The sequence below is a fragment of the Varanus komodoensis genome, unplaced genomic scaffold, assembly GCF_004798865.1.
Source record: "Varanus komodoensis strain SLA01 unplaced genomic scaffold, ASM479886v1 scaffold1, whole genome shotgun sequence".
In the NCBI taxonomy this organism is placed as follows: Eukaryota; Metazoa; Chordata; class Lepidosauria; order Squamata; family Varanidae; genus Varanus; species Varanus komodoensis.
In genome coordinates this window covers 54,413,758-54,435,926 of record NW_025335268.1, presented here as the reverse complement: position 1 = coordinate 54,435,926, position 22,169 = coordinate 54,413,758, and the positions used below count along the sequence as shown (strand labels likewise).

Genomic DNA, 22,169 nt, shown 5'->3' with positions numbered 1-22,169 from the left:
AACCCTAGTGGGAGTAATTAAAATACTTTTGTTATTTTCAGTCAGAGATATTTAAATTATGGAGTAAACTATTTAAATTGGACATGATACATAACAATCTGGCATCTACTTTAGGTTATTTGAAGCTCATGAGATTAATCTTGGCTTGAAACTCACTTTGTCTCCAAATCTAAATAAGGACAACACCAATAATAAGAATGTGTGTGATGCTAACTATATTTTTGATGTTAAATTACAAAAGAGAGTATAGTTCTCTAAATCATAAATGCAACCTTTCCTTGCTATTTGTGTTCTCTACATTGATTATTTCCACTGAAATGGCAATGCAATTACATGAAGCGAAGAGATAGACCTTTGTAAACAGTTTAATATATTGTCAATCACTTTTTTTTTTTTTCGATTTATATCCTGCCTTTTTCCTACAAGGGCTCAAGGCAGCTTACATCTCCTCCTCCATCTTATCCCCACAACAACAACCCTGTGAGGTAGGTGGGGCTGAGAGTCTGTGACTGGCCCAAGGTCACCCAGTTGGCTCCATGGCTGAGTGGGGACTAGAACCCAGGTCGTCCCGAGTCCCAGTCCCATGCTCTTAACCACTACACCACCCTGGCTCCCACCCAGTTATTAATGTAATTTTAATTTTTTTCTAACAAAGAGTATTAAACAGACTCGAACCAGGGAGATGTAGATTCAAATTGCCACATGGCTATGAAGTTTACAAGTTTGCTTGATAAGTCACTATTTCTCAGACTAACTGAATCAGAAATTGTTGTGATGATAAAGTGGAGTCATTTTCTGTTCATCATCTTGAGCAACTTGGTGGCAGGAGAGAATATAAATGTGGCAAATAAATAAACAGCAATAAAACTGTGTTAAAACTTGCTAAATAATATAGAATTGGATTTTTAAAATCCAAGAGCTAAATACCCCCAAGGTTGTGTATAAAACTTATTTTTTTATAGTTGAATGGGTAGAATCCATGGATGAGGAGATTTCCACCTTTGAGGTTTTCTCCATAAGACTGAGTAACTCTAGAATAGATTTTGGGGTGGCCTGGATAGCTGCAAGGGAATGGAACTTGCCTTACCTGAAGACAGAGGAACGTCATTAAAATATTCCCAAACTGGATCTCTATTATGGCCTGCTGCCATTATAGGTTTTCTCCTCCAGGGAAAGAATAATATGATAAACCTCAGGCTGTACACAAAAAAGAAGCAAAGGCTTGTGGAGTATTCTGCTCAAAAGTTTTCGTGTTCATTTGTACTTTTTGCTCCTCCCTCCTCACTTATGGCTTGTGTGCAGAACTATTCCACTCCCAACAATCTTCTTCTACTCATTGAATGTTTTGAAACTTAGCACTTAAGAAGTAAGGGGTTGATTCTGTGTACATAGATTTGCACAGGAACAGTGGGATTAAAGTCTTTCTCTCAATTCTGTACATTTATTCTCAGATTCACAGTTTTGAGAACTATAAAGCAAAGCATCTGTGATAATATATTCTAGATAAGAAAAAATTGCCCAATGATCTTACAGAAACCACTGGAAGAGCATGACATTGTGAATGGATAAATGGAATTAATTTACCAAAAAAATTAAACTTTGCATGAATCTACAGCCTAATGTTATGTAATGAAAAACTAGTCCTTATTTCATGATGAATAACCTTTGGACTATAAAGTGACTTAAACAGAAAGTTACCTTTAGATATTTTTTCTTCAAAAAGCATTTTAATGTTTAAAAAATCCAATTTACATAAAAATCATATTTTTTAAAAAATGATTTTTTCTACCCTGATATTAAAAAGAATACATTAAAAATCATGGGACAATGTAACATCTTTGCCTGGGAGCTCCATCATTAAAATATCTGACTCTGGTTACCACCCACCTTATTCAGATATTTAAAAGCAATACATACATTTAGGTAAAAAATTCATTCCACAGGCAGGTTGGTATGGGTGGTATTAACAAATTTTAATTGATGATCTGTTGGCTTTATCTTGCCTCTCCTCCTGTGAAAGGTAGTCTTTTTTTTACATGTAAATAGTTTCTGTTCTGCCTTTTTAGTCTATATATTTTCTGTTATTATGGCCTTAAGTTTATTTGCTGTTTTGAGATATTTTAAATCTAATAAATAAAACTATGACACCTTAAAAGTGTCAGCTTAAAAGTGTCTCATGCCTGTTATTTGTTTGTAAAATATTAAGAAAAAAAAATAGCCAAAGATCAGCATTCTCCTTTTGGAACTTTGACCTTGAGGGTCTGAATGTTCGAGGGTCTGAATGTGCCTACTGTCGCATTTCGGAGCATGATTATTAGCACAGGGCCTTGCCTGTTGTGTCACCCAGGATGTAGCATAACATTTAGCCATTTGTTTGGCACATACTCCTAGGTCATTTCGGATCAGCTTTATTTGAGGGAGCTAATAGTAGCAGAATAACTTGAGGGACATTCTGCTTCTGTTTATATCTGTCAGCTTTTTATTTAGAGCCAGTTCTTTCAACATATTTTTAGAGGAAGTTTTTTTAACTGAATTGTATTTTTATATATTTATGTTAGCCACCCTGTACACTGTTGTGTGGAAGCAATATAAATAAAATTTTTAAAAGGAAAGATTATTGTAACATGGCCAAGAACTAGTTCTTACCTCAGGTAACTGAGTGAATGGCTGTTTGCAAGCCTGAAATATACTAGGAATTCTGCCCAATCATTTTGAAGAATAAGAGGTGAAAATATGCTTGTAAGGTTTCCACATCCAACTTTTGTTCCCAAAAAAACCTTCTAAATGGCATCATTGTTCCTATATTGTGCACGGTTTATAAACAGCGAAAAAATGTCGGTAGCAGGCCTGATTCCAGCCTCTGGCACACACAGTCAAGGGTAGGGGCCCCAGACGGTTCAAGCAGCTGATGCTAAGCCCATAAGCACGCTGTGGAGCGTCCACCAGGAGTGCAGCTGTGGGGAACCTGCTTTTCCCTAGAATGCCTCCGAGTTGCACCTGGGGAAGCTTTCTGGGGAAAGAGAAGGCAGTTGACTGCAGCTTTGCAGCACTAGTAAAACGGAGAGAGAAAGAGTGAGGGAAGGGCACACTGCTTGCCACGTGGAAAGCATGCCAGCATAGGGGGCTAACCAGGGAAACATGGGGGGAAGGAACTGGAGGGCATTGTTTGGAGGTCTCTGTGAAACCTAGCCCTTTTGAAGTGCAGTTTTTCACAAAGAAAAGGGGCACGGAAGAAAGAATGTATCCTATGGAAGTCGCCCATGCCTTTGCACCAACCTATCTGATTTCAAATCAAGCCTCAACACACTTAGATTGGTAGAGTGGGTCTTTCCTGAAATACTAGACCCATATGGTATGTAAACAGCTGGGAAGAATTGTTCATTCAGGAGGCATTACAATGGCATCACAGGAGGGCCTGTCTCAGACTTTTAGAAAGGCAACTGGGGATCACTTAATTAATAGATTCACATAGTGAAGTCAGAGATGCTTCCTATTTGCAACATTCCCTGAAATTTCAGATTTAGTTTGACCTCAAAATAACACTGAGAAATTAATCTTAGAAATAGTAGCTTGCCCAAGTTCCAGAACAGGTAGCCATATTAATTTGTTATATCAAATTATTACACATTTGTTTGGAAAAGGATACAAATATAAGAGTCTTTTGGCCCCTTAAAGGCTCACAGATTTATTGTGGCCTAGAATCCATGCAAGCTTGGGCCACAATAAATCCATAATGACTTTAAATACAGCTTTGTTCTAGGCTACTTACAAGTTTCAAAAGCAGATTACCAGTGCAAGCAGTGCAGAAGCTGCCTATTTGCAAGGAAGGGCTTGAAATCTATGCGTATGTGAGAACCCACGAGGAGCTATAGGATTTTCTCTTTTCCCTGCACCTAACCTTTTCCCCAGCACAGTCACTTTGGAGACAAAGGGAAAGCTGAGCTTTTCCTTGTGAGGAAGAGGAAAACAGGGCGGGTGGGAACCAGCAGGCAGGAAGCTCTGCTCCATCCCAAGAGATCTCAGGGTGCCAATGCTGCTGTTTCCCAGATGCCCTTGTTGGGTTTCTTCCCCTGTGTGGGCTGATGGGACTGAAGCAGCCAACTATAGCTTCTGCTAAAGGAGATTTAATGCATGAACATAGGGGTGCTGTGGGACAAATTCTACTTTATCTTCTTTTTCAAGGCTTCAGCAAGTGCTGGGAGTAAGGACAGGTGTTCTCTCCACATCACTTACCTGAAGGTTTTGTGCCTTTTTAATGAGATAAATACCTCCTTCTGAAAAGGAGGACACAGGGAAACAGGAATACCATTATGGAATTGGGGCACCGATTCTGCTACATCCTCATGAGGGAAACAAATAGCAGAAAAAGCTGCTAGTTCTATAGGCATCCTTGTGGATGTTTATGCCTGGAGAAGAATGACTGGCATTCTGGTAGAAATAGGATGTGTTTTCCAATCAAGTTTTTTCCAATGAAGCATGCTCCCTCTGGTGGTTCATAAGAATCAAGTTTTTTAAAAGGGAAATAAACAAGCATGCTAAATTGTTTTACATGGCACTGAAACACAACCTGGCTTGGAAAATGCTGCAGTCAGGTGTTGCAGTACATCTGTTCTGTGTGTTTGTTATATTTGTAAGATGATATGGCTGCTGAGATAAATCAAGTGTATTAGAATATAGGCTATACAATGAAAACTTTGTGATAAAATCTTTCATGCTAGATAAAATTGTTCTCAGAGTTTATGAAAGTTACTGAAAGTTACTATCATTAGCTCACAATTGTAGATATTATCTTGATATCAAACTAGACTGATACATACTAATTCAAATTCAGGGCTGACATTAAGGATGCCTCAAATGGACACACGAGGCATTAATTGGAAGTTTTACTTGAAAAGTGGCTGCTGCTAATCTTTAAAATATTAATGTTTTTATGTCATTGCTAAAATTTGGCAACCAGGCAGGATATAAATCCCTAAATAAGATGTGTGGAAAGAACCCACAGTTAATACAGAGTCTTCCAGACCCCCATGCTAAAATATTTAAACGGGGTATAGTTACAATACTATAGTAACTATACCAGAACACACACACCCCTTGAGCTTCAACTCTCTGGTTTCAGAGGTGGCTTACTCATACAGAAATCTCCTCCTTGTAGCTGATCCTGTAAGTGTATAAGGCACACACCCCCTGCTTCTTTTATATGCATTCTCCCCACCATGAGAACAGATGCTGCCACAGTTTTGAAATAGAAGCTTCTTTGAATGGATAATTTAGTAGCAGTTGCAGGTGGCTCAGTGGTTTAAACCGCTGTGCTGCTGGGCTGGTTGATCGAAAGATCGCCGGTTTGAATCTGCACAACGAGGTGAGCTCCTGTACTCTGTCCCAGCTCTTGCCAACCTTGCTGTTCAAAAGCATGCAAATGCAAGTAGATAAAAAGGTACCACTTCAGTGGGCAGGTAACAGCATTCCATGCACTTCGGTGTTTAGTCATGCCGGCCACATGACCACGGAGACTGTCTGTGGACAAATGCTGGCTCCCTTGGCTAGGAAACGGAGATGAGCACCATCCCTTAGAGTCAGGCATGAATGGACGTAACGTCAAGGGGAAACCTTTACCTTTACTTTATCTTTATGAAAGTTGCCAAATCTTTGTGCTAGATTGATGGTGTAACGACCCGTGTAAGTTTCCTCCCCATGTGGTGTTGTCTGAATCAGGCATGAATCAGTCATGCCATCACCAAGCTATCATTTGCAATTTCTTGAGATGCTTAGGGGACAATCGTCACACTCAGTTCTTCTGACAATGCCTGTCTGACATAGATTCTTTGCATCAGTGCTACTGTATTGTTAGATGAACTCTTGCCCAGTGTAAGGTTTTAGCCTTTTTGGTCTAATCCAAGAGACAGTTTCTGTAATGTTTGAGAAGAGGCTTGCAAGCATTTCTAGAATTTAGGAGGTCTTTACTGATAGTGCCATCCTTGCGTGTAAGTATGGAGAAGGCCTTCTAATGAGCAGTCTTTCTGCTATGCCTTTACCTTAAGTGACTTCAAGTACAGAACAACTGCCCAACTTTGTGGCAAATGTGCTGTTTAACAAACTACAAATGCTAGGGGGCAGTAAGCCAAGAAATACTTCTAAATGTTAGTGGGAGGAGCTGTTGACAAAGGAATTGCAGCCTAGTCACTTCTGACATCCCACAGCAGTTATATTTTACTCTTACAATTCACCCACAATTGCTTCAAAACATACCTTTAAATCCGCACCTACTTATATTCCTCTGCAAGCCCTACAGAATTGGCTCACTGAGATGGCAGGATATAAACTAAGTCTTAGTTATTGGTAACAGCTCACATAGCTCTGTCAACAGGATACTATGAATCAGGGCTAGCAACTCATATAGTCTGCAACCATTGCTTATGCATGCTGGGAGTTGTAGTCCAAAGCATCTGGAGAATGCCAGGCTATCTACCTGTCTTATAAACTGTTAGAGTCTCTAGAAGGCCTAGTCCAGTGATGGCGAACTTTTTAGATACCGAGTGCCCAAACTGCAACCCAAAACCCACTTATTTATTGCAAAGTGCCAACACTGCAATAAAACCTGAAAACTGAGGTTTTTGTTTAGAAAAAAACAACTCACAGCCAATCCAAGCAATATATACATATCCTTGGCAGCAGACTGACTGGCCATGCGAAAGCTCAGTCGAGTCATGGCTAATGAGTCGTGGCTCATGACGTCATCTCCTGGCGCTGCTACTCCTTTCCAAGCCTGCACATGGCTCCTGTGTGCGCTGTTATCTGATGCTCAGCTGCTGGGGCGACGCTGGGGTGACTTGGCTCGCGTGCCAACAGAGAGGGTTCTGCATGCCGGCTGAGGCACACGTGCCATGGGTTCACCACCACTGGCCAAGTCCTACTCACGTCCATTTTCCTTCTGCCTTTTCCCCTTTTCCAATTGCTAACCTTTCACTGACATTTGATTCCTCAGCTGCTGGAAGTTGTTGCGTTTATGGTCATATCAGAAAAAAATCTTTGTATCTGAAAACTCCTCTGTGTATTCAGAAATGACTTCCTATTTCACTTCAAAAATTTTAGGCCTGTGCCCACTTAAAAAAAAATTTAGGCCTGGCTACTGTTAGAATCATGGAGATTAATCCCAAGAAACACTTGTAAAGCAACTTACATATGTATACACAGAAGTAAGTTCAATTGGTGTTCAGTGGGACTTACAGCCCAGTGTTTGCACACTCTGCAAATTGCAAGTAGCTCTCCCCAGGTGTTTATAACTGCATCTTTGTGATTCTATTTTTTAAAAGGTTTGCTCCAGGTACAGTGAGAAGAGGGCAGTTGTCCTACAGTGCGGTTCTTCTTGCGTCAGTGGTAGCTATACATGAAGAGACATGTATGGCTTGCCTTGGGGTTGGAAGAACTTGACCTTTACATTTGTGTTCTGTGGTTTTCAAAATAGTCTTGTCAAGGGTTATATTCTTATTAAAATGAATTCCAGGTTTGACAAGTTGTAAAAGCAATATGAAAAGGACATTCATTCCTATGGTACAGTATGGCACTACTTATGCATTGCTGTTTCTATCTGGTCATTTTGGAAAATATATCTGACCATATATGCCTGACCAAGTATTAATTTTTTAAAGTAGCCTGCTGGATGCCAAGGGCTTTTGTACAGTGGCATTCTAAAAGAAGCCAGGGGCCTGCTGAATTGCATCTCAGTGTCACTAGAATTTAACTGTGTATTGTTTTCCTATCCCTGAAGTTGTTTTTCTCCACCCTGTATTTGTTTTCTAAAAAGATGATTGGAAGGCAGCAGGAACTACAGTTTCCATATTATTATTATTATAATTATTATTATTAATTATTTTGCATTTATATCCAGCTTTTTTCCTCCTACAAGGAACTTAAGGCAGCTTCCGTTGTCTTCCTCCATTCCATTTATATCCTTACAATAACAGCAACCCTGTGAGGTGGGTTAGGCGGTGGGTTAGGCAGTGAGTTTATATGAACTGCATAACTGAATGAGAGATAGAAATTCACACAAGTAAAATTGACTCTATTCTTGCTTAGCTATAAAACAGAACACACACATCAACAGTTGTTCTTACTGGAAATGAGTGTTGACAAAGTTCAGAAACCAGTTTTTTTAAATATATACACATTTGAATCACAGATAGTTTGATATATACACACAACTTTACATTCTTTGCTTTGCTAAATGAAGTTCATTATCTTTTCTCTCATATATAGATATAGAGAGAAGATCTGTGCTGGCCTGATGCTCTGTAAGAAAAAATGCAGTTTTGTTTTGTTTTTGTATTTATATAATGTAAATTGTAAACATTATGATAATCCAAGTGATGTTCCAATAAAGAGAGTCTCCTATCCCATATGACAGTTATTAAGAGCTCAAGGAAGGCTGCACTGAACCAGACCCAATAGGCCATGTACGCCACCATTCTGTTCACACAGTGGCCGAACGCCTGCTCATGGGAAGCTCGCAAGCAAGGCATATCTATGCTCGTAATGCCCTGCTCCTTTAGCCTTTAGGCCTCTGACATTTCCAGAAGTCACATGTCTTGTCACTGCCCTTTGGTTATCTTAAAACGGTGGCTTTTTAAATCTTGTTCCAGGAAATCCTGGTTTCTTTGAAGCTTGCAGGTTTCCTTGGTGATGCGTTGTCACATTTCCCCAAAGCCGCCTGTTCAGCCCTTCTGCTCTTCGGCAGTGTAGCCACACAGGATGTTGTTGAATCTCGGCCCTCTTCTCAGTTCACATGCAAGAGTGTGAGGTCCTTGAGTCATACCCTGGAGAAATAGCAAGTGTATCTTGTGGCAGGGGTCAGAATCCTCTGCAAGCGACACAGATTCCAGGACAAAATATCCTGGGTTTCCTTAGCAGATAAGTCAAAGGGCAAAAACTTCATGAAAATAAAATGATAAAAGCAGAATTGAACCGGGCTGGTTCCACACTAGGCATAAGACATTCATTGTGCACTTGTGATAACAACTCATGGAAACTTGTGGGGCCTTTTCACAACGTTGTTGTCCTCCAGAGCCTTGCTTGTGTTTTCCTGCCTTCTCAGATTTTTTCAGGGTAAGGGAAGTCTGCTATTAAATTTTATATCCCAACAAACTGGGAAAAATGTTTGTGTATTGCTGCAAATCCAGTATAATATTGCTATACCATGGCAGCATCCTGTGATTGGTTAATAAATATATAGAAAAGTAGAGAGATACAAAGCCCAGGGGGGAACAGATGTGTAAAGGTTGCATTTTTCTTCTTGCAACAAAAATGGGGAAAAGCATCAGTAAAACATCAGGTTACACCCCTCCTATAAAGAGCCAGTGTGGTATAATGGTTAAGAGTGCTGGGCTGGGACTCGGGATAGCTTAGTTGTAGTCCCCATTCAGCCACAGAATTCACTTAGGAGCAGTTATGGGCTTTCAACCCAACCTACCTCACAAGGTTGCATTTGACTTTTAATGTTCATGAAAATTAAAATATCAGTAAAAAGTTTTTTGGCATGAAAACATTGTAATGCTTATTTAAAAAAGAAAAAAAAACTTTTCTAGTCACTGACATTTTAACAACATGTTTTGGTTTTCTTGATTAAAAGTGAGTAATCTCCATTTGCAATCCAAAACAAACACTTTGTTCTTTGACAGTTCATTGGTAGTAATGGGCATACACTGGCTAGCAGGGGCATGCTGGGAATTGTAGAACATTTCTCTCTGGACATGGATAGGATGATTTCTTCTTGCAATGAAAATGATCCTTATTTCCAAATAGTCGCAGTAAAAACTCCTTGCCACTGGCCACTCTGCCAGACCCCCTGGAGAGCAGAACACAGGAGAATAAATATCCAGAAGAGGGCCATGGGAGGGCCACTGCAGTTGCTCTTGAAGCTTGTGGCCATGACGGTTTTGCCCTAGTAGCCATTTATCTGGAATCTAATCATGCCTCAAAGTATTTAGTAAATGTGGTGCAGTTGTCACTAGGGGGCAGTAACTATAAGTTTAAAGAAAGGATTCACTACTTTTCTAATGATTTGGAAGTGATCCTTTTCCCACTTCAAAATAGCTTTCCTGGCAGGTTGTCAGGCAAAAATTCATCAGATGAAGTCTCTTTAAGCACCATTTATTCATGGTTAAAAAAAAAGTTGCCCCAGTTGAAAGTTTCCACCCAAAATATAGCTGTTAAGGGCTAGAATCTTGAAAAGAAACATACCTTGATTAAAAATGAGACCAGATGAAAATCATATCATAAAAGTTTTAAGAGCTTGTGTAGGACATGTTTTGTTTTGCTAATGAAATTAAATTTCCACTTGAAGCATTTATAACAAAGATGAATAGAAATAACAGATTATTTCAGTTGTCAACATCAATATTTATACGTTCATCTCTTGTATCAGTAAGAGCTTTGTATCTTACAACTTGCTGCACTAATCCAGGATACTAAACTACAAATTAAAACAACCAAGGAAGTTTGTAGTAGAGATATGTGTTACAAACAGCTAACCTTTTTCTTGTTTCTTATTTATTTACTGTATTTGTATGATGCCCCATAGCCCAGGGCCTCTCTGGACAGCTCACAGGAAGAACATGCTATATGATTTCTTATGAAGAAGATGCTATATGAGGTCTTTGAAACAGCATCAATTTTGCATTTCCAATATCTTGAGTTTGCTTTAGAATATCCTGGGATTCAGTGAACTGCAATGCTTTATCACTTTCATATCCTTTGATATTTACAGCTCTTCATTAAGACTGCTACAGCTCATCCTCAGTGTCTCAGATGGCTGCAGAAATTATCTTTCCACAAAGGCTGTGAAAAATATCAGTTTCTACTTTAATTTCTCCTTTAGCTAATCATCATTTATTATAATGTATTTGAAAGGATGTGTTTTTAAGCAGTCAAAAAGGTCCCTGGAGAAGCTTACATGCATTCTTACAGCAAAAGAGGGCAATTCCTGCCTGCAGGCTTGCAATCTAAAAAGAGATGAGGACGGAAAATAAATTATTGTATTATTGCTGGTGGAATGGTCCTATTTTCCTACTTATATCCCTCTATTACAAGTTTCTTATAAACTTTTAATTTGGAAAGGTAATCCAAAGATTGTTCAGTAGAGAACCATACTAAAAATGCATAGCTCTATTAATGTACCCCTGTGGTCATTTTCCAGAAACATTGTGAGAAATTACTGCCTGTCTCAAGAAAGTGCCTAGCCAAGGACCAGACGGTCTGTGGCCCCAGGAATGGAGTCTCCAGGCCTGCTAGGAAGTTGTGAGCCACCCCTCTGCAGTGACACCCTCCAGGCTCCAGCATGACTGCTTGGGCCAATGCTGCACTGGTGTGAAGCGGGCCAACTGCTGTGCAGCATCCCAGCCAGTGCCTTGCCCTGTTTTTGGTCCTCAGTCTTCATGCATCTGCTTCACAGATGGTCAAAGCAGACCTGCTGGAGCCTGGAGGAGGTGAAGGGTGGGGTGGATGGTGCTTTGCAAAGGTCAAGGCAAAGGTGTCCTAGTGGTGGGCAGAAGTGCCAACCTGAGCGAGCAAGCTCATGAGTGGTAAACCCATGAATGGTGTGCCAGCCTGAGCAAGAGATGAGCGAATGCTGGCTGGCTGTGCTGCCTGGCACACAGCCTTAGCCAGTGAATGTCTCTTCTTCTGCATGGAGGAGTTCTGCCTTCCAACAGAGAAGATCATGGGAGGGTCTGTAAAAAACAGTCCTTGCCAGTGGACATCAAGCACAGGAGAGACGGGGATGGAAGCTTTATATTTGCATTCCTTATTTTTGGAACTTCTGTTTTTCAGCCAGCACCAGAGAGCAGAATTGAAGGGAGTTGGCAGGTCTTGCCCTACATCACCACCACCACCACCACCACCACCACCACCACCATTGCATTTTCATTTGCCATTTTTCCTCTTAGGAAGAACCCAAGGTGACTTACGTAACTCCATTCTATCCTCACAACAATGCTGTGAGGTAGACTGGGCTGAGAGTTGGCAGCTGGTCCCAAGTCACCCAGTGAGTTTCATGACTAAGTGGGGACTAGAACCAGATCTCCCAGGTTCCCACTCCAACACTCTTAAGTACCAAGTTGTTTTTATTTGCTCTGTATTGGTTTTGAACTAGAGTACAATTGGACAGAGTTACATATTTTTGGCATCTCGGACCAGCAGCTTCAAGGCTTCCCCTTTTAGTTTGGGCCACAGACTATTTACTCTAATTTTTAAAAACTATACTGAGTTTTTATTGTACACATTATTCAGATCAAATTGTATTTCATTAATTATTTGGATATTTTAACATTTTTGTTTGCCTTTCCAGGGTGGTTTATAAGGTTTTGTGTGGCTCTGCTCTGTTCTTTCAGTTTGGGATTTGTTACAGTCACACAGTTCTTGGGTGCTTTATCTTGGCAGCTTTTCATCACTGAAATAATGTTTACAAATTCCTCTTTCCTCTTTGGGTTTCCTGCCATGGAGAGACTTTTAATAAAGCTCAGTTCTCAACAGTTACCTTCTTGATCCGTGGCATAGTTGAAGGCCAGGGCAGAGGTTGTGGATGGTCTGTCCACAGACCACGCTCATAGGAAAAACATTCCAAAAACTCCCAAAATTTTGGTTCCACACATTCTACATGATGACTTTCCCCCAACTATCCAAATTCCACAATTGGAGATATAGAGAGGTGCTTTAGTAATAATTCATAAAAGTGATATCCTTTGCTGGAATAGTTATTTTTGAGTGACAAAGTTTCTGCTATCCTTGAAGAATATATTCAAGGAGGAAAAGCTGGAAACTACCTTTCTGTGACAGTGATTATAATAACTGGAAGATTGCTTCAGATACCCCAGAAACATTTTCCATACATAGCATCTCCAGGTTTCACATTATATTGATATGCGCATGTAAAGAACATAAGCAGTGGTATATTGCTGCATTTCGAAGTGCCAGTGTTTATCACAACACTCCGCATCACCATCCCCAACCAGACTACAAAACTAAAGGCTACAGAGATGCACCATATCAGCAAACCAGCTCTAGCACTTTTGATCTCCACCAAGAGCAGGTCTTTTGAGAAGCTCATGGGTCTTAGTTGTCCACTCAAGACCAGGCTACCTACAAATACCTTCTTTACAACAGGGAACAATATACTATTTCCTGGAAAACTCATTTTCCACCCAAAGAACCCAGACTACAAAGCTCATTGTGTGTTGTCATGTTGCATGAACTTGCCCTGTGAGTAGTTTGATCATTAGAAATAATCTTAAAATCAAAGAACTATAAACAAAAAGAGATTGCAATCAGCTTTTCAGTGATGAACTGGCACTTTCCAGCCTCTTCAGGGTCACTCTCGTACATAAACAGCTGGGAAGCCTTCCCCACACTGCTTCTGTTCAGATGCTTTGGACTTCAGTTCACAGAGTCCTCCAGCCAGTTGTCAGAGCTGCAGTCCAGTCCATCTGGAGGGCTAACCAGCCTAAATCCACAGTTACTCAATGCTTAAAAGAACATGTCCTGTTCGTAGACACAGAAGAAGAATGTCAAGGGTTAAAGTCGCATCCTTTGGCATTGGTTTAAGTAACATGGGATAATTACAGTCTTAAGAGCCACCAAACCTTGGCTGCAAATTTCCAGCCTTTGGTGTGCAGCATTTGCTTAAATTCCAGCTGAATTCTTCATTTGAATCCCTTGCCCCTCAGCCAAACCATATAAATAGTTGGTACATTCCTTTAAATTCAACAAAGTATCTAATTCTTACTAAAGAAATAACAGGCTTGTTATGTACAGAAAACTCTTGAAAGTGTATCTAAGAGATGCAACATTTTAAAATGTTTTAAGTGTTTTAACAGCCCTTCCAGATCATTCCCATGTGAGACATTTATTGTACATTCCTTATTCTCTACTCATGCATGTTTATGATTTTTTAGACAACAGTGCAGTGTATCACTTCTGTTTGTAAAAAGCACTTTCGGCATGCATTCTAGAGCAAAAAAATGAACTATTATTTTTGAAAGTGAAAGAAGGCTGGCTTGGGCTGGGATTAGAACATTAAAAAATAATCTCGATGTTCTAAACTGTCATGGCTCTTGCTCTTCATTCATTCAGGATGATTGTCACAACCTACTTGTTTCATCTTGTCTTGTTCTGTGGAAGTTCAGCTACTTAACGACTGGCAAAGCACTGAATTATTGTAGGCTGCTATGAAGCTACTGTCTTCTGTATTGTTCAATTCTTGCCATTGCTTTCTGCTGTTTTGGGGGTTTAAGATTTTGAAAACTTGTCTGAAATAGATCTCTGCCCAAATCACAGGGGCATTGGCCATAGGGAGAGCCCACTCAATGGGGGGGGGTGCTTGCCTGAGACAACGTTTTCATGCTGCTGTTTCTTGCAAGATTCATAGAGTTTCCATGACCTTGGTTCTGATATTGTCATGTCCATGATCATCAGTGAATGTGTAATGCAAAGGTTTGCTTGCTAAAATAACTTGTACCTCTCCACCTGGCTAGACCTGAGAGTTAATGCTAGGGATGACACAGCTGTATGATTATACCTATTCATATCGTGCTCTTTATTTGTATATGACTTTATGGGATATTAAACTGTATCAAGCTATTCATCTTCCATATTAGTCATTTGCTGTCTATCCTGCTTTAGAAATGGGTATCTGTGGGCCAACTGTTTGATGCATGTGTGCATTTGATGTCTTTTTTGACAGTCTTCAAATATCTGAAAGGCTGTTGTGCAGAGGATAGAGCAGAGTTCTCTGCTGCTGCAGAGGACAGAATGAGAACAGATGGGGGGAGATTGCAAGGAAGCGGCTTCTGCCTAAACTTTGGGGGGCATTTTCTAACAGGGAGAGCTGTTCAGCATGGGAGCAGATCGCCTCAAGATGTGGGCAGTTCTCCTTTGCTTGGAGGCATTTAAACAGTGGTTTGTGGCTGTCTGTCAAGAATGTTGGTGTTCTGCTTTCGCCAAGCATGGGAACTGTAGTCAGGGTATCCTGGTGACTCCCATGACAGTGGGGATTCCAGCCTTTGCAGCTTTTATTTTGAGGGTTCTAGGAGCTATCCATGGCACTGAAATACACCCCCAAAATAGGTTAGCCACTGTGAAGCACCATAGATTGCTCCTACACAGCTGAAAACAAAAGCGGCCATCAGGCCAGAGCCCCACTGAATAGAAGGCACCGGCCTCTCCCAGTTGTAGGGGCTGCTGGAACCACATCTGGCATTGCAAGGCCTGTCCTGAGCAGGGGTTGCACTAGAATGATGAGAGTTCCTTCCAGCAGTTCTTTCCCCCCACCTTTGCCCTGTGTGGGGTTATCAGTGCCAATGGCATTGTCATTCGCAACATCCAAGATGCTTTGACCTGGATTCATAATTGCACACATTTCCTGTATTTTCTTATCTATCTGATGTTACATGTTTTCTTTAGCAAACCATCTTGAGATTATTATTTTATCTTTTAAAAGAAGGCATGGAGAATTTTAACTTTAGAAATCGTTTGGCCCTTTGCCCACCCTGACAAAAAAGGTGAAGGAGGGTTGTAGGAGGAGAAGTGCTGAATGTGTAGCTAAAGAACAGGAGTATATTTTGGAGTTTTGTGTTTTTGTCTCACATAGCTATGAGAGCTGCTGGCTTCACCAAAATGCGTTTAATTATATTTTACACCTTGCTTGGATCCCTCTAGCCTTTCCATCATGTTCCTGCTGTCTAGACAATATCCATGTAGGCTAACTCTGCATTGGGTCAATGCGCCATTCATTTCTGATCAGGTGGCCTGCCACATCCAAAGTTTCAATGGATGCTAAGATTGATTGCAAGTGCACCATTCAAACTGATCTAAGCTGTGAGTGTTACAAGTTCTCACTGTTTTGTGACATCTGTATGGAGCCAGAGTATTTGTCAAGATGCTGTCTCAGTCTCCGTTCCGGAGCATTTGAGGATTTATATGTGTTTCTGAACTATCTGGAGCCAACAATGACTCTCTCGCTTAGGTCATGGTTCATTTTGTGTAACAGGTTCAGCAGGATTTTCGGGCAGCAGCCTTTGTCTGTCTTGAAGTGTCAGTGTGTCCCTATTTCTCCTTTCATACTTTCTTTTTGAATAATTGCGAGAAGCTATAAATAGCCTAAACTTTCAACGAGTGAAAGAAAGACACCTTTATGGAGGAGTTTTTTGTGTTCCGTTGTGCAAAGTTTGTAATACATCAGAGGTGTTGGCAAGCCTAGAATAACAAATGGCACAAGCCCTCCCAATCAGGCAGCAACACTGAGAAGCCAGAGTGCAGGAGATCAGCAGCCGCAGCGCTTCCAAGTGCTTACTCATTCCTGCCACAATTGTTCCATTGCCCAGTTTGAGTCCTCAGCTAGATGCTCCATATTTCCTGTGGCAGGACTTTTGGCAATGGAACTGGCTGCTGCAGCCAGTGCTGCCTGGAGCAGCCTTTCCCAACCTTGTGGCTTCCAGGCACGTTTGGACTGCAACACCCAGAGTTCCTAGTCCATGGCCCTGCTGGATGGGAATTCTGGGAGTTGTGGTCCAAATGCCTCTAAAGGCCACCAGGTTGGGGAAGGCTGGCCTAGAGCTTTTGGCTCTGCCTTGTGCATGCACTGAGGCTGTTCCCTCCCTTGATTGGAACAACCAGGCTCTTTGTATGCTTCAGTGAGTTTGGTGATGCCTTCAGATATCAGGAACATTTTTCCCAAGGGAGTGGAACAATATGGGAAACAGTGCTGGTTGGTAAATGGGAATAATCCCCATCAAAAATCAAGGCAATAAAGGCTTTTCAGAAAGAGATAATGTCTGGAAGGAAAGAAACTCTGTTTTATTCAGTCGACACAAGGCAGCACTTCTTGATAGCTGTGGAAACCAGTAGACCTACTACTGCTATTTGCCAAATATGAAATATCCCTTCAAAATCAGAGAAAGGAATTAGAAATGTGAAACCTCCATCAGTGTGCTTTCTAGGAAATCACTGTCTAGGCATGTCATGAGTGGAGCCAGCTGCAGCCAGGGGTCAGACTAGATGGCCCTGGAGACCCCTTTTGACTCACTCTGTTTCTATGTTTCTATGTCTACCTTTTGAGATTCATTGCCGCCTTCCCCAAGTAGGTGTTCACCAGGTATGTTGGGCTACAGCTCCCAGCTTGGGATGGAAGAGAAAGCTGCAACAGATTCTGCTAAGTTCACATGTGCATGATGCGCAAGGACTCCTCAGGAAACCCAACTCTCCCAGGGTCTATTCCTGACTCACGTGGATTCCATATACTTGCAAACTGGTTTCTCAGTTGCAGGGGGGAGGGGGATCTGCCCTAATTTGTACTAACACTGATGTGCATTTGTGCAAGTGCACATGTGTGCTAATACACATTAGTGCCGTGAGCTAGGGTTTCTCCCTTTGCACATGTAAAGCCACAGACTCTTCTTGCAAAACATTCTTTATTAAGAATTTTCCAGATGCACAGACATCTGATATGAATCTCTGAGCATGCACAGAGCAGTTCACTGAACCCAGCCTAGTAACCATTTCCAGGAACTCTCCTTATGAACTTGTCTGGCCCCATCTCTTCAGGAAGGGCCTTCTGAAAACAAGCAGTCCTCTAATTGGGCCACTCTCTGCTGGCAACCATGGTGGGGTCAAGAGCCATCCCAGCTCAAAGTCTCTTCCTGCCATCTGTACATCTTGGTTGTTCCCAGAGGCTGCCTGCCCAAGTGCCTCCATCTCTGTCTTCTCAGAGTCTCATTATGGCCCACATTCACCAGCTCCCTCCCGTGCCTCTCCTTCTCCCCCTCCCCCTTCCCCCTCCCATCCCCCTCCTAATTCTGCTTTGTCTGGAGACCAGCCAGCAGTCCTTGACAACAAGCACCCAAAGCAACCATCTTTCTTACTCCCAGCAATTAGCTCAAGAAAAAATAAAGTTTAATTTTTCAAAAAATCTGATGCTGTCAGTGCAGGGATGGTGGAATGAAAGATGCCTGGCAATCCACAAAACAGATGGAACAGATCTAACAAAATCCATACATCCCTTACTCAGGTGTAAACACTACCGGGATGCAGGATCTTGCACCATCACTGGCAGCAAACTGCAGGTAGGCAGGGGATAATGGAGTAGGAGGGGGAGAAATCAAAGACATGCAGAGGCCAAGGAGAAGCAGGAGTGTGAGCAGAGGGAAGGCATGCAAGGCACTGCTTCCCGGCAGGGGAGGGAAGAGGCGCATGAGCTGCTTCTGCCACAGGAATGAGGAACGAACAGGAGCCACGCATGAATGAGGAAGGAACCACTGCTGCTGCACAAGGAAAGGGAAAGAGGAGCAGGAGCCGCCCCCGCCACTTCCTACTCACCTTCTGCTCAAAGTCCTGGTGTAAGCAGTCCTTCGTGAAAGCATGGTGGCCCTGGGGTCTTCTTGGGGTGCTGCAGCAGGGTTGACCTCCAGTGGCCTCTCTCACGCCAAGGACCCCCCCCCACACACACACACACACCACTGCAAAGATGGATGGCGCTCCGGAGAGCCTCTGGGGGTTCTCTTGCCATGGCTTTTCCAGGAGCAGGGAGCAGCTCGTCCAGCTCTTCAGAGAGGACCCCATCTGGGCCTGACTTTGAGCAAGACACAGGATGGGTGCTGGTGGTGAGAGTCGTTTGGGAGTGCCAGAACCGCTGCTTACCCGCTGCAGTAGGAGAGCAGCCATGAAGTCTTTCTCTCTGCTGGCCATCCACTTTGAGAGGTGGGAGCAGCAGCAGTCATCAGACCTGTACCCCCCTGCCCGCCCTTGCTAGGCAGGGCATGCAGGATCTACCACCTTCCCGAGTGCACAGCCTGAGGCATAGGAATTTGACCTACCTCGCTAGCTGGCCGTCTTTCTTGCAGTCCAACAAACAGGGAAGACACCAGATTACGGAAGCCTATTTTGTTGCCTATCCTACACAGAAAGGCCCCCTATTCAGTTTTCTGGGTAGGGGCAGCAAAGTGAGACAGTTGTCTATGCACATTTTATTGAGCACACGGAGTGGCTTCCTTGGCTGCATTAATGAGGAAATTCTCTGTAAGGGAAACACCAGGTTCAGCCCAGCGTGCTCCAGGTTGCCTGCATTCGTTTGGCTGCTCATTTAGAGCATCGTTTGCTTGCCTTTGCATCTTTGATGCACCTCATTGCTCAGAGCAGGATTCCAAGGTAGCAAATAACCCACCTGTGCAGCATACCAAGGCCACCAGCTCCCTTTTGTCAGTAGAAGAGCACTGAATATTTGTGCTCATTTGCTGGGCTTCATTGTGCCGAGCTTTAAAAGCAGTGAATTAAGGAATGGTGGCCTTTGGAGGTACAGGGAAATAATATTTTACCTTGTGAGACAGCAAAAAAAAAAAAAAAAAATCCCCCAACTTCCTGAGAGAAATAAATAAAACAAACCACTAGATATATTCTGGTCACTCATACTTGTTTCACTGAGAAGTGCCGGGTTTTGGCTAGTTCTCAAAATCAACTTTGGGGCAATTTATAATACAGATTACGGGAATATAATCTCATTCCCAGATAAACATTTATTATGCTTTCTGTTGCAGAAATAATGTGGTTACTCAGGCTCAGTTCTCACAGGCTTTGGATGAAGTGTGTCTCTACTTACCCCTTCAGACTGCCTGGGGGACAGCTCATAAAATCTTGCCCCTACACAGGAAAAAGGGTGTATAAGGGAGAAGACAAGGCTAGAACAGCTAGACAACTTCTTTTTTTCCCCTGTGTGTGGGGGGGGATTGTGTACAGGAACATTCCGTTATGCTAATCTTCCCTCCTGCAGCCTAGTGCAGTATTTCATCTGCTGTTTGCGAAAAAGCAAAGCAAAAGGGCAGAGCAACGAGATGGAATTTCCACCTCATCCAGAGCCCTGTCAGTTCACTCAGCCATGGCAGGAAGCCAGGGTTCTCTGGCAGAGTAGGTTTTTCTGAATTTCCAAATGTTGTCACAATGGGAGGGAATTTCCTTCTGGCAGTTCAAGGACTGCCATTGCTTATGGACTCAGCTCGGTCCTCTCTTTGGAAAGGGAGAGGTTTCTATCACTTTCTATCCACCCAACCTACCTTGCAGGGTTGTTGTTATGAGAAAAGATTGAGAGTAGGAACAGGAGAATTATGTGAACCACTGTAAGTTCCTTGAAAGGAAAAAAGTAGGATATAACTATAATAAATAGAAATAAATGAATAGATATTACCCCTGTCACAAAATAGTAATTTCTTAATGAAAAATTTCTTAATACTCTACTAATATTAAGACTAGCCAATGTAATTTGCTTTTTGTGTATGTTTTGAAACCTCTTAGTTATGTATCAGATTGTGAAGTTGTATCATCCTATCATGCCATTTCACAGATAGCATAGAAAAATCACCATTTTCCCCCTAGAATAATTTTCCTTTGGTGATAGACATACAGCTATATTCTATTATGCGGGGATATAGTAAAGCTGCTCTTGTTTTCATTCAGTTGCTCTAGATGCATTTACTGTGCAGCACTTTAAAAATATTTCAGTTATTACTTTGGAAGCTGGATTCAACAGGCCAGCTAAAACTTGGAGACCTTTGAGCATAAGCTGTTTTATCCCATTGAAATCAGTAGTTATAAATTGACTTAAATCCAAGTGCGGCTTTGGAGAAACTGGCTTTGGAGCAACTGCCGAGGCTACAGATATTGCAGTTTCAAATATCCTTCTGCTCCTCATGAAATAGTTGAAGGCTAAGAGGCTTAAATCTTTGTTTTTGTTTTGATCAGAGGAAGAGCGCTGTGCACATTCCACCCAGAAAAGTAATGTCTAGGATTTGTTAAATCGTTCAGTGCAGCTGACCACAGGAGAAGAAAATGTGCATAGAAATAATAACAAGTTTAGCTTACATGTTGCAAGTAGAGCTGCATGTTTTTGGCAGCCAATGCAAATTCTGATCCAAGTATATGATGGGGAAACAGAAATTCTGTACTGCAGCATTCTGAATATCCCATGTTTGCTTGCTGTCCACTCAACTGTTGTCTTTTGTTACGAACTAAAGATCATTCCCTAGGTCATGCCTCTGAGATGCATTCCTGTTTTCTGGCTTCCGTGGCAGTGAGTGACCATATTCAGCCAAGGGGACTGTATATGGGTAGAATATGGGTTGTCACTGAACCATGTGTTGTGGTGTTGTCCGAACTATGTGAACCATGTTCAACAATCATAGTTTACAATGTAGCAACAGACCATGGGTTCTCATCATGGGTTATTCATGGTTAGTAAGCAGTGATCTGTCAGTGCAGCTTGGTTCAGGAAACACAGTAACCCACATTCCAACAGCAGCTCATGCTTTCAAGACAGTCCACACTGAAGGGTTATTTTGTCGTCTGAATCCAGCCAGTGTATCTTCTGTTATCCATGTATCAAGCTCTGGAGCAGAAATAGTCCTTGGATCTCCAGAAGCTACCCTCTCTGACTTACAAGCAATGCTTGCAACTGGTGAAGCAGTTCTTACTGGTGTGCATACCCAGTGAAGCATCTCATCTCTTTATGACATTCGGCCAGGGCCAGGACGACTTATTTTATATTGTAAATTTGTTTTATATTTTTAATGTATTATATTTTAATGTTTTGTGAGCCGCCCCGAGGCTTCGGCAAATGGGGCGGCATAGAAATTTTCTAAATAAATAAATGATCCATGGAAAGGCAGAGTCCTTGGATCCACCAGATTTTTCTATGACAGTTCCTTATCAACACCAGCCTCAATGAAACCCCTTAAGCTGCTAAGAAAAAAGGTCAGAACATTTTAAAAATCACCTGAGGTATATGTGTGTGAGAGGTATAAAGGCTAGTCAGACTCACAGACTAGTTGGTACTCACAGATGAGGCCTATGGGTGCCATAATCTGCATAAATTTACCTTCTCTCTTTCAGAAAATTGTGGGACATACTTTCCGGAAGTGAAGCGCAATCCAGAGAAATACATACAACGTTGTCCTGACTCTGTTAAAAAGTGGCTAAGAAGACTGAAGGACAATGGAAAGATTCTAGTACTGATTACCAGCTCTCATAGTGACTACTGCAGGCTGTTATGTGAGCACACTTTAGGGTATGTTGTTTTATTTTAGATTCTGCCTTCCAGACAGCACTAATAATAATAGCACTTATAAATACGCAGCCGAGGA

The 22,169-nt window shown here is 41.9% G+C and overlaps 1 protein-coding gene across 5 annotated transcripts in view; it reads left to right on the top strand.

Moving 5' to 3' along the window:
• The window catches only part of NT5DC1 (5'-nucleotidase domain containing 1), a 140,448-nt gene that overhangs the window by 57,941 nt on the left and 60,338 nt on the right, over nucleotides 1-22,169 (top strand). For all 5 annotated transcript variants that reach the window (XR_006414308.1, XM_044426138.1, XM_044426147.1 and 2 more), the window contains exon 7: nucleotides 21,919-22,093. Coding sequence is in view for 4 of the 5 variants with exons in the window: in XM_044426138.1 (XP_044282073.1) it covers nucleotides 21,919-22,093 (175 nt within the window). In the remaining variant the exon portion in view is untranslated. The remainder of the gene's footprint in view (nucleotides 1-21,918; nucleotides 22,094-22,169) is intronic.